General features: G+C 45.0%; 1 protein-coding gene across 1 annotated transcript in view; it reads left to right on the top strand.

Moving 5' to 3' along the window:
- Positions 1–817: 817 nt before the first annotated feature.
- FANCL (FA complementation group L) overlaps positions 818–12161 on the top strand; it is a 188751-nt gene continuing 177407 nt past the window's right edge. The window contains exons 1-2 of the mRNA XM_077486052.1: positions 818–998; positions 11143–11201. Of these exons, the coding sequence (XP_077342178.1) occupies positions 924–998; positions 11143–11201 (134 nt within the window). The 5' untranslated portion in view covers positions 818–923. The remainder of the gene's footprint in view (positions 999–11142; positions 11202–12161) is intronic.

The following is a 12161-nucleotide window of genomic DNA, read 5'->3' as shown; positions in this document are numbered from 1 at the left end:
AACTGAGCGCTCTCTCGATCAGCAGTGTTCATGAGAGCTTTGGCTTTCCGGGGACTCGCACTCCTGATTGGCTTTTGGCAGCAGCGGGAGCCATTGGCTCCCACTGCTGTCAGTCACAGCCAGTAAACAAATCAGGAGATGGAGGGGGAGGGGCCAAGCCATAGCTCCTTGTGTTAATGGACACATAGAGCTGTGGCTCGGAAGCTGCCTGCTTGGGTGCCCCTAGAGCAAGCTGCTTGCTCTGGGGGCACCCGGCAAGAGGGAGCGCTGGTGAGGGACCCAAGAAGAGGAGGATCCGGGCTGCTCTGTGCAAAACCACTGCTCAGAGCAGGTATTACATGTTTGTTATTTTGATGTAAAGAAAAAAATTAGGATTTAATAACGCTTTAACCACTTGCCTCCTGGGCACTTTTACCCCCTTCCTGGATGAAAGGTTTAATACTGGAAAACACTTTTTTTCAGATAAAAAAATGCATTTGATATACAATTATATAGATCAGACCAAAATGAGGGACACATGAGGAGGAAATAGGAACACTGTTCCAAATGAGGAACAGTTGGGAGCTATGCTGCATCTGTAGTGGAGGAAAGCTGTGGTAAGAAGGGAGCTGTCATATCACTTCCAGCAGCTCACATCCAAGCTGTACGTGCGACACTAGGAGTCTATGACCCACATGTTATATTATAATATTATAGAACGTCTCTCCTTCCGCGCCGCCTGGCGGGAAATACAACACGATTTCTGAATGAGAGCAGCCGCGTTGGGATTGGGAGGGATGTCTGTGAAAGGCGCGCTGTGATTGGTTGGCGGGTCACGTGCCTGCTGTAGTGTGTAGACACGCTGCTTCCTGAAGTATTGGTGTTGTTGTACCTGTGTGGATGTATCTTCCCCTCCCCCGTCCCCTGCTGTCAGCGGACTGACGATGCTGAGCCAGTGTCCGCTATTTATCCCTCAGGACCTGCCTGGCCGGGTGTATGATGGATTCATCAGTGCCCAGGTATTGTATTATACGTAATACAGACACTCATCTATTGTTTTCTTTTATAATTGGAGACTGTCTTTGTCACGTTTTTAAATAAAGCTTGTGCAAACCCTAAAGTGAAGTGAACTAGAAGGCAAAACATGAAGCCGAGGCAGGCTCTATAGTGTACAATACACATGCTATGAAATCCACTTCCTGTTTGCTAATCTCTGCAGAACAGGGTTGTCAATTGTCAGTACATTCCATGATGACCACGTGTTTGTGAATGTCCATTACAGACATGCAGTCTGCATGTGAATTCACTGAAGTTTGCAACCCTACAACAGAACGTACACAAAGTTCAGTTGTGTACATTCTGACACGCTGCCTGTGATTGGATGGCTACACTCCTGTGCATGTGTGGGAGTGATGTCATCCTGCACCAGTCAATCAAAGCAGATGAAGACTGCCACCCACTCACTGCTGATCGTTTAGTTCTCTGTCTTCAGTGAACAGTAAGGATGAGCTCAGGCGTGTTCGCATGGTCCACGCGCAGAGCCCGCCAGGAAGTCGGCACAGGCAGTGAGACATTACCCCGATGGACGGCTGCAGAGATTGGGCAACGTCTCACTAGCTGTGATTAGCACAGCGCTGCGCCGACTTCCTGGTGGGCTCTGCGCGTGGACCATGCGAACACGCCTGAGCTCATCCCTAGTAAACGGAGAGCCGATGACTGTCAGTCACCGATTCTCTGCATTATTCTGGCTAAAATGAGAATCGCAATTTTTATTTTTTATTTTTGCTTAGAAGACAGATCATGATTCTCGTGGGGTAACATCATCTTTCACATTAAAACAAAAAAAATGGGGCTAACTTTACTGTTTCGTTTTTTATATTCATTGAAGTGTATCTGTTCCCAAAAAATTGCATTTTAACCACTTGCCTACTGGGCACTTAAACCCCCCTCCTGCCCAGACCAATTTTTAGCTTTTGGTGCTCTCACACTTTGAATGACAATTACTCAGTCATGCAGCACTGTACCCAAATGAATTCTTTGTCCTTTTTTTTTCCCCCCACAAATAGAGCTTTCTTTTGGTGGTATTTGATCATAAAAAGACCGAAATTTTGAAAAAAAAAACGCATTTTTCTTTGTTTCTGTGATAAAATTATGCAAATTATTAATTTTTCTTCATAAATTTTGGCCATAATTTATACTGCTACATATCTTTGGTAAAAAAATAACCCAAATTAGTGGATATTATTTGGTCTTTGTGAAAGTTAGAGAGTCTACAAGCTGTGGTGCGAATCATAAAAAATTGATCACATCTGATGTACTGGTGGCCGATCTCAATTCTTGTGAGCCGAACAAGCCAGGAAAGTACAAATGACCCCTTTTTGGAAAGTAGACATTCCAAGGTATTTAGTAAGAGGCATAGTGAGCTTTTTGGTGTTGTCATTTTTTTTCCCACAATTCTTTGCAAAATGAAGATTTTTTTTTTCTCCCACAAAATTGTCATTGTAATAGGTTATTTCTCTCACATGGCATGTGTATACCACAAATGACGCCCCAAATTAAATTGTGCTACTCCTCCTGAGTATTACAATACCACATGTGTGGGACTTTTTCACAGCCTGGCCACTTAGAGACGCCCAACATGCAGGGAACGCCATCAGGTGTTCTAGGAGCATAAATTACACATCTAAATTGTTGACTACCTATTACACTTTTGAAGGCCCTGGAGCACCAGGGCAATGACACGTCACACTTGGCACTGATGGCACGTCACACTGATGTAACACTGACAACAGATGGCACTAATACGTGGCACTGATGACACTTGACAACGATGACAGATGGAATTAATCTGTGGCACTGATGACAGATGGCACTAATATGTGGCACTGGGGACACATGGCACTGGGGACAGATGGCACGGATAGGTGGCACTGGGCACAGGTGGTACTGGGAACAGATGACACTGTTAGGTGGCACTGGGGACAGGTGGCATTGATGGGTGGCACTGGGGACACATGGCACTGACAGGTGGCACTGGGGACAGATGGCACTGTTGGTCGCACTGGGGACAGGTGGGCGTGTGTGTGTGTGTGTGTGTGTGTGTGTGTGTGTGTGTGTGTGTACACTCACTGTCAGTCACAGACGCTGCAGCTGCAGCACGGAAGCTCTCCCTCCTCACACGCTGTCTCTGTGTGAGGAGGGGAGCCGGCGATGAGAGATGATCTCATATGTTTACATATGAGATCACCTCTGATTGGATAGCCCGATCTAGTGCTAAATGGCCACTGTGATTGGCCATTTAGCATGATCTGTGATTGGCTGTGTCCGAGGGACACGGCCAACACAGAACTTCCCCGATGCGTGCCCGCAGCAGCGCGCATTAGGGAAGTAAACAGGAGGATGTCCAGGGACGGCCTCCCGGCAGTTAGCGTCCGCTCTGTAGCCATCTTTTGGCTATAAGGCGGGCGTGAAGCGGTTAAAGACAGCTGGGCAAAAACAGTGTGACATTAAATATTGCAGCAATAATAATAATAATAATAATAGCAATAATAGTAAAAACCAACACAATATTATAAGCTATACTCCATATTGTGTTTAACTCCATATGTTTTGTGTTGGTATCTCCTGGATCATAGCTCATATTTTTACTATTATTGTTACCTTTGAAATCATATGTCCTATTAAAGTTTATTCAACTTTTAGTCACTGCCTGCCATCATTTTCTATAATTTGTTGTTGCCTAGAAAACCCCACCCTGGGGGACAATTCCCTTTTTCTGTTAATATTTGGGGTGTGCAGCACTTCTTTTCTCTTTTCCCAAGTGTTCCCAGTTCTACCGACGAGGAGAAAGAGAGAAGGGATGGGCTGGAGTCGCAGCTCTGTGTCTGAATGGACACACAGAGCAGTGGCTCAGCTCGGGTGTCAACATTGCAGGCTGCTTGCTGTGGGGACACTCGGCAAGAGGGAGGGGCTGGAAGCTCAGAATTGGGACCCGAGAAGAGGAGGATCTGGGGTGCTCTGTGCAAAATCATTGCACAGAGCAGGCAAGTATAACATGTTTGTTATTTTCGAATGGGGGAAAAAAAACGAGACTTTAGTATCACTTTTCAGCCAGTGTTGTTAGTACAGTGACAGTGTATATTATTATCACTGAATTGGTGTCAGTTAGCCAGTACCCACAAAGTGGCAATTAGTGTCATACTGTCCGCCGCACTATCACAGTCCCAAGTCGCTGATCACCGCCATTTAGTAGTATAATTTTTTAAAAAAAAGTAATAATTCCAGTATATATACCATCGTTAGTAGATGATGCTTTAAAAACATTTGCAGATTACCGGTTTAGAGTTAGAGAGGACATCTAGCGCTAGAAATATTGCTCTCGCTCTAATGATCACAGCAATAACTCACGTGTGGTTTGAATGCCGTTTACATATTCGGGCGCACCTGTTTGCGTTCTCTTATGTGTGTGAGCACAAGGGGATGGGGGTCGCTATACATTTTTTTTTTTTTTTTTTTTTACACTTCCCCTTTCATTGTGTGTGTTTATTTATTTATTTTTTGGATCACTTTTATTCCTCTTACAAGGAATGTAAACATCCCTTTTCCTGACAGGTCCATCTTACGGAGAGATCTGGGGTCTATAAGTCTCTCCTCTATGCTGGAAAGCCTGAGATAAAAAAAAAAAAAAGATCTTTCTGGCTTTCCAGCAAAAAAAATAAAAAAGGGCAGTGTTTACATCTGCCGGTGACGTCATGACATCACTTTTGGCCTCTGAGGGTCTTAGACATGGCCGTGGACCATTTGGTCCATCGCCAGTGGACTCATTCTCCGGCTCCCCATCGCACAGGAGAGACTGGAGAGGGGGGGGCATCCCCTCCCACCACCTGCAAAAGCAATCAAGAGGCTAAACAGCCACTATGATGGCTTTTACAGTATGTTGGCAATTGGCAGCTGAAAAAAAAAAAAATATCTAGCTGCAGGCATCGTCCAGATGGCTTCACTCAAATAAAATGACATCTTCACGGGGGAAGTGGTTAGAAGGGCTTATTCATACTTTCGGTGGACTCTGAAGAGCGATCCTTGTTTTAGATGACTCTTCAGAGAACATTAAACGTTTTTTTTAATTTTTTTTACCGTGTGTGGTTGCAATGCAGTTACAGCAAGGCTCCATTCACTTGAATGGATTACGCTCAGCAAGCAGTAATGCCTGCCAAGCATGACAGGGGTATAATTCCTGTCTTGGCATGTGTACACCTTTCCAGTTACAGGGCTAACAGTTGAGAGGCAGTAAAAATGCATCTCAACTGTGGGGTTTTACTATCGCTCAATCACAAGTGTAAATGAGCCCTGTGCAGCCAGTCACAGTGTCTCTGGACACTGCCACACAAATTCCAGTGTCACCATAAGACCTCATTCACATGGGACGTGTAAATGTGTAACCTGTGCAAGAGCCATGTTTACCAAAACGGGGATGCACAGGTGTTTCATGCATCCCCATGCAGGCAGTTCAATTTATGTCTATTGGGACACAGTGGCTGCACAGACACAGCCACTACTCCCCAATCTGACATCCATGAAGGTGCAAGGCCGTGGCTGTGTCCATGCAGCTGCTGCATCTCAATAGACCTAAATGGGACTGCCGGCACAGGGCTGCACAGAACACCTGGTGTATTTTCATGCGGGTAAACATGGTCCCTGCACGGGATGCACATCGATGCACCCACTATGAATGAGGCCTAATGGTACAACCAGTCTCATTCTTCCTGATGGCTGCCACATCAGTGACAATGTCACCAGACCAGTGCAGCCAGCAACAATGGCCCTGATCTTCGCTACATCAGTACGTCACCAGAGCAAGTACAACCAGCAAAAGAGTTCCCGATCGCTGCCACGCCAATACACCTTTGCAATCACACATATGGTATCCAAATACTCTGGATGAGTATCAGAATATGTTTTGGGGTAAAATTCTTAGCATGGCTATGCTGTGTGTGAGAAATATAAAACTACCAAATCATTTTCTTTCTGCGTTTTCCAAAAATATGTGGTAAAAATGTCTTTGAAAGACTTACCATAGCTAGGGGTTTTTACTCTCCAAAATGTGGTCATTTTGTTGGTTTTTTCTTCTGTCCTGGTGCTCCAGGGCCTCCAAAAATGTGATTGATTTTAGATTGCGTAATTTTATGTCACTAGAAAGGCTGAAGGTGCTCCTTGGAGTTTGGGCCTCTCTGTGGCTAGCAGTGTTGGCAACCTAGCAAATTTCAATCTGGTAGGTTGCCAACATGACATTCAAAACTTACTGGCACAGCCAAGTTTCTTCTGCCATTTCCAAAAGTTACAAAATTACAGTTTAAAGTGCAAATTTCAGTATTTAGACTAATTGCATATTGTACTTATATGTAATGTGATTTAAGGTAGATATTAGGGCAAAAAAAAAAAAAAAAATGCAAAAAAAAAAGTACATCTGCGGTTCACGCAGATGTACTGCGGCAGAATGGCTCCCCTGGGTAAAATCCCGTACTACTAGGTAGTTCTTTTATTAAGGAATACGATGCACAACCCCACTGTTAGTTTACCAACACGGATCTCTCTCCTGTCATCAATCAGTGAGCCCCTGACATGAATCTTTGGGTGGGACCTGCTGATTGGAGCTGGAAGTGCCAGATCGCTGCTTGCCCACGGCAGGGCTAAATAAAAAACACCTGCCTGGCGCCCGGAACTTCATGTTCTGGGCCTGACGTGATATAATTTGTGCATCCCTGTGAAAGGAAAGGCAGGCACAGCGCTTCCGGCCCTCAGCCACAAACCAAACACAGCAGAAGGCATGTGGACCTTCCCCAGTAGGACACCGGCCCAAGGAGGAAAGGCAGCATCACAGCCTGTCTGTTACCCGGCCACAATATCTATGTGATGGGAAGCACCTCACTAGGGAAGGACAGTGTAGCAAGGTGGGACGATATGAGATCCTGTGATCTCAGTGACTCATGCCATCTTAGGCTGTGGCATGACTGGGTGAGAGTGCAAAACTGAAAGGATGAAAAAAGAGAAACCGGTTTCCATCGGAACTGAAGCTCTTCCAATCAGCTGCAAAACACTCCCCGTACTCTCACTGTTAAGGAATGGATGCCAAACGAAGCCTGCAACACCTTCAACCTCTTCCAAGTTGTCAAATCGGGAAGGAAGTGTCGGAGGTGGGCGGGTAGTGAGAGTAGGCAGAGGAAGCCCTGCATCCCGCTCCAGCAGGCCTCAATTACTGCCCAGTGCGGCATCTTAGCCCGTTCAGGGGGGCGGCACATGGGGACAAGACACCTGCCACAGTGTAGCCCAGGCGCCAGGTCGCTTTGGCAACTAGAATTAGCGGCCTGGTGCCTGAGGTTGGTTGAATCCTGTAGTAAGTAGGTAGCTCAGGGACAGAACTTCAGCTACTCCAGGGGCATCTGACTTATTTTTATTTTTCCTGCCTGTAAGCGCCCCTGCATGTTAGCCTATCTACACATAGACTTTTGGCGGAGTTTAGAAGCAGAAAAAACCCCCAATGCCAGTGCATCCAGGAGCAGTGGCATTTTGGCAGAAAAAGACGCTTGACACACGTAAACGTGCGTTAACGATAGATGTCTTTAGGACTTGAGCGTTTTTAGTTCATTTTAATGGTCTGAATGATTTTATTATTCTAAACAGTGAAATTACTTAACCACTGAAGCGCTTGTTGCACCTAAAAACGCTACACAGTTTTTCACATATCAAGTCTTTTTCTGCCAAAATGCTGCTGCCTGGAGGAAAGGCTTCTCTTTTATTTGCACCTGTAAAACGACTTGTGTGCTTGAGGCCTTAAAGCTTGGTTCACACTGCCGTGACTTGGGATCCGACTTGTGAGACCCCAAGTTGTGTGACATGTGAAATCCCATGTTAGTCAACGAGAGCTGTTCTAATAAGCATTACTAACGTCGCTCTGACTTTAGAAAAGGTTCCTGTACTACTTCAAGGCGACTTCTATCCGACTTGTGCCCATAGACTTTAAAGGAAAAGTCCAGCCTAAGTTCTTTGGCTGTACTTTTCCTATGGGTCACAGGAGTGCAATTAGTTTTGCACTCCTGTAACTCGTTTTCAGCAGAGAGCAAGCTGAAGTCCACTCTCTGCTGACATCACTGGAATCAGTCCAGGCACCGCGTCATCGTGACAATGGAAGTCTGGATTCGCCAGGTGCCTGGACTGACACCCGTTTCAGCCTCTTGGCGAGCTGCTGAGAGACTGAGATGGCCACTCAGTGCTCCAGTGAGTGAGGAGGAGCAGAGTGGAGAGCTGCTGATTGACGGTCAGCAGCTTTCTGCTCCAGGAGCTGTGGTAACCGAGCCATCGGCGATGTTCGATCGCTCAGTTCTCAGTGTATCGGCGCCAGGGGACAGATGCAGCACCGGACTGATGCTGCATTAACCTAGGTAAGTATTACGGAGGAAAAACCCCCAAACCCATACTTCTCTATTAAATAATGGAAGTTGCCTCCAAGTCGGATCATAATTAAAGTGGTTGTAAAGGCAGTGCTTTATGATGAAAAGCCTCCTGTGTGCAGCCCCCCTAATACTTCCCTTGAGCCCTATCTCTATCCAATGTTGTCCCTGGGCCATCTCTCTCTCTCTCTCTCTCTCTCTCTCTCTCTCTCTCTCTCTCTCTCTCTCTCTCTCTCTCTCTCTCTCTCTCTCTCTCTCTCTCTCTCTCTCTCTCTCCTCGACTCGGTGCCCCCATAGCAAGCTGCTTACTGTGGGGGCAGTTGACAGGAGGGAGGGGCCAGGAGCAGCGAAGAGGAAGATCCAGGTTGCTTTGTGCAAAACCAACTGCACAGATCAAGTAAGTATAACATGTTTATTATTAACCACTTCCCATCCGGCCTATAGCAAAATGACAGCCGGGAGGTGGTTCAGTTATCCTGACTCGTATGACGTCTTTCAGGATAACTGCTGGTGCACGCCCATTGGGGTGTGCAGCGATTAGTAGTGCGGCGTTTCAGTCCGACGGAGGTGCTTCTCCATGTTATCAGCCGTGTCCAATCACGGCTGATCACAGTGTAAAGAGGAAAATCTGTGTAGCGTCTTTTTCTCACTCACATCTGACAGACGAGAATAGAGGAGAGCCAATCGGTGGCTCTCCTGACGGGGGTCTGCGCTGATTGATTATCAGCGCAGCCCCCCCCTGCGGATGCCCACGCTGGACCACCAGGGATAGTACACAATGGATGGATGACCAGGGATGACAGTGCCCCAAAAATGCCAATCAGTGCCCACAAATGGTGCCAGTCAGTGCCTATTACCAATGCCTGCCAGATGTCTCCCTATCAGTGATGCCCATCAGTGTCCATCAGTGCCACCTATCGGTGCTCATCTTTTCCCATCCATGCCACCCATAAGTACCCATCAGTGCAGCCTTTCAGTGCCCATCAGTACTGCCTATGAGTGCCTATCAATGCCCATTAGTGCTGCATACCAATACTGCCCATCAGTACCACCTCATTGGTGCCGCCTTATCAGTGCCCGTCAGTGAAGGAGAAAACTTGCTTATTTATAAAATTGTATAACAGAAACAAAAAAAAATTAAAAAATTGCAGGCTTTTTTTTATTTGTTGCGCAAAAAAATTTAAACCCCAGCAATGATCAAATACCACCAAATGAAGACTCTATTTGTGGGAACAAAATGATAAAGTGTGACAGAGCTGAACGCTAAAAATTGGCTTGGGCAGGAAGGGGGTGTAAGTGCCTGGTATTGAAGTGGTTGAAAAAAAAGAAACCAGACTTTACAATCACTTTAATGTGATTTGGATCTGGCATTACAGGAAGATTACACAGGCATTCCCTGAAGTCGTCGCAGGAGTCGCCTAGCAAAGTCGTGTGACTTTGAGGTTGCGGCAGTGTGAACCAAGCCTAATGGGCTTTATCTTGTTTATGACTGGCGTTCTGCTTTTAATGTAATCATACTAAATTTTATTTATTTTTTTAAGCAAGGAGTTGTTTTTATTCTTTTACACAATGGACTTTGTGGAATTTTGGGGTTCATAAGGGATCTCTGGATTTAGGCATCCTGCACATGGAAAAAAATGCTCCAAATATGCTGCCAGAAGTTGGCAGAAATAAATGCCTTTATTGCTTGTGAGCTCATGTGAATACTGTACATGTGTTTATGCATGTAATGCATTCAGATGCGTATGAGTACCAACTGATTCTGGGGAAAACACCCCTCTGAACATAGGTTTGAGATATTTTCATTTTTTTTATTTTTTGTTAATGTCCCTGAACTCTGCTCCTAAGACCCCTTTCACACTGCCAGTGTTTTCAGGCGCTACAGCGCTAAAAATAGCGCCTGATAAAAGCATCTCCTCTCACTCCAGTGTGAAAGCTCCTCCACCGCTACTCCCCATTGAAATCAATGGGGCAGCTCTGCGATACGCCCGGCAAAACGCCGCTCCGGTGTAGGTTTGCAGGCAGATTTAACCCCTTTTCCTCCGCTAGCAGGGGGTTAAAACCACCCCGCTAGCGCCCGAATAGCGCCACTAAAATGACGGTAAAGTGGCACTAAATAGCGCCGCTTTACCGCTGATGCCCCTCACAGCTCAGTGTGAAAGGGGCCTAAATATGCCTGTAAACCACACAATGTGCATAACCTAGAGCTGCTTTCCGAGGCATAAAAAAAAGCCAGATGCCCTAGGAACCGCGTTTTTATTTTTTTGCCCGTACGCATGATGTTAATAAACTGAAAGTGCAGGTGCCTGAAGCCAGTATACTATATTAAAAAGAAGAAGAAAAAAACGAAAAAACTTTTGTAGACTTTATGTGTAGTGACGTATTTTTTTTTCCCCAAGTTTTGTTGAATGAATAAACTTTAGCTCTTTAGCAAATCTTATATAGATACAAGCTCTATCCTCTTTTTACTTTCTCATTCAGTAGAAGAATAGTATAATGTGGATAGAGCTCTTACCTGTGTACTTGAGCTTCATGCATTGTGCACAATGAAAAAATGTTCTAATACATACACATTTATGAATAGCATGTTTACTTCACCTTTTGTACTTATATTCTTATATTTATCATTCTTTATTTACAGATACAGAATGCGCTTTCAGTGCTCTATGTTCTATTTAAAAGTTTGCTCTGCTTCCCCTTTTTATTTTTTTTACTACAGGACATGGATTTTCGGCTCAGGGTCATTCTGCCTGCAGATCTTCAGATGCGAAATGCGAGGTTTGTCACTCCCTTTTGTTTTCAAGTCAAATGATTATTTCCTATATGGTAGTTTTGATCGAAAATTCACATAAAAAATAGAATGAGAATGTTGATGAGTAACTAGTAAAATAAGGTTTACATCGAGAGCCAACAAATGCCTAAAGAGACCCTTGCTTGACAATCTGTGCATGTACTAACTTAAAGAACGGGGTTATTTATTTTATTCATTACGGGTACTTTTACTGTGCCATCAATTAACTCAACACTTTACATATTTATAATACATTTACATCAGACCCTGCCCTCAAGTAGCTTACAATCTAAGGTCCCTAACTCGCATTTATGCATACACATACAATGGACAATTTTATAATTGTAATTTTTATTAATTTTCAAAGCAAGTACAATATAATCGAGCATTGGAATATTCAATAAGCAGAAGTGAATATAGAATATAACATAAACGTTAACTACAGAAGACAGAGAATAATGTCCACATATGCAGGCACAAGGGTGAACTGCATAACCATATCTTGTAAAGTGAATAACAAACAGTTTATGTAAACCAAAACAAAAATTCAGTTCGACAGAAGGGCGGAGGCCAGAGAGAGACAGAGCAACAAAACATTCACATGGTCATCATGGTGAATCCCAGGGGGGGGATGGATTACCTGGAAAATTATATAGAGAGGGTGGATAGGAGAGAGAAAGATGGGAGCGGAAGCCAAAAAGGAGGCGTTACGACCGGCATCTACGATCGTGAAGGGAGTACAGACAGGGGAGCCACATATTCCAACCGATCCCAGAGTTCCCATACTTTATCAAACTGGGGAACCAAATCATGCACTGAGGCCGTCAGATACTCCATTCTCCGAATTTCGGACACCAATTGAAGAAATCTAGGCCAGGGGGGAGTTGCGCCAGACAGCCAGCACAGCCGGAGTAGGGAATTATTTATATCCTGAAACAGGGCAGGAA

The sequence above is a fragment of the Lithobates pipiens genome, unplaced genomic scaffold (genome assembly GCF_037356315.1).
Source record: "Lithobates pipiens isolate NorthernLeopardFrog02 unplaced genomic scaffold, aLitPip1_a1.2 Scaffold_18, whole genome shotgun sequence".
Taxonomy (NCBI): Eukaryota; Metazoa; Chordata; class Amphibia; order Anura; family Ranidae; genus Lithobates; species Lithobates pipiens.
The sequence above is the reverse complement of the archived record's forward strand: the minus strand, read 5'-3'. Positions and strand labels throughout refer to the sequence as shown.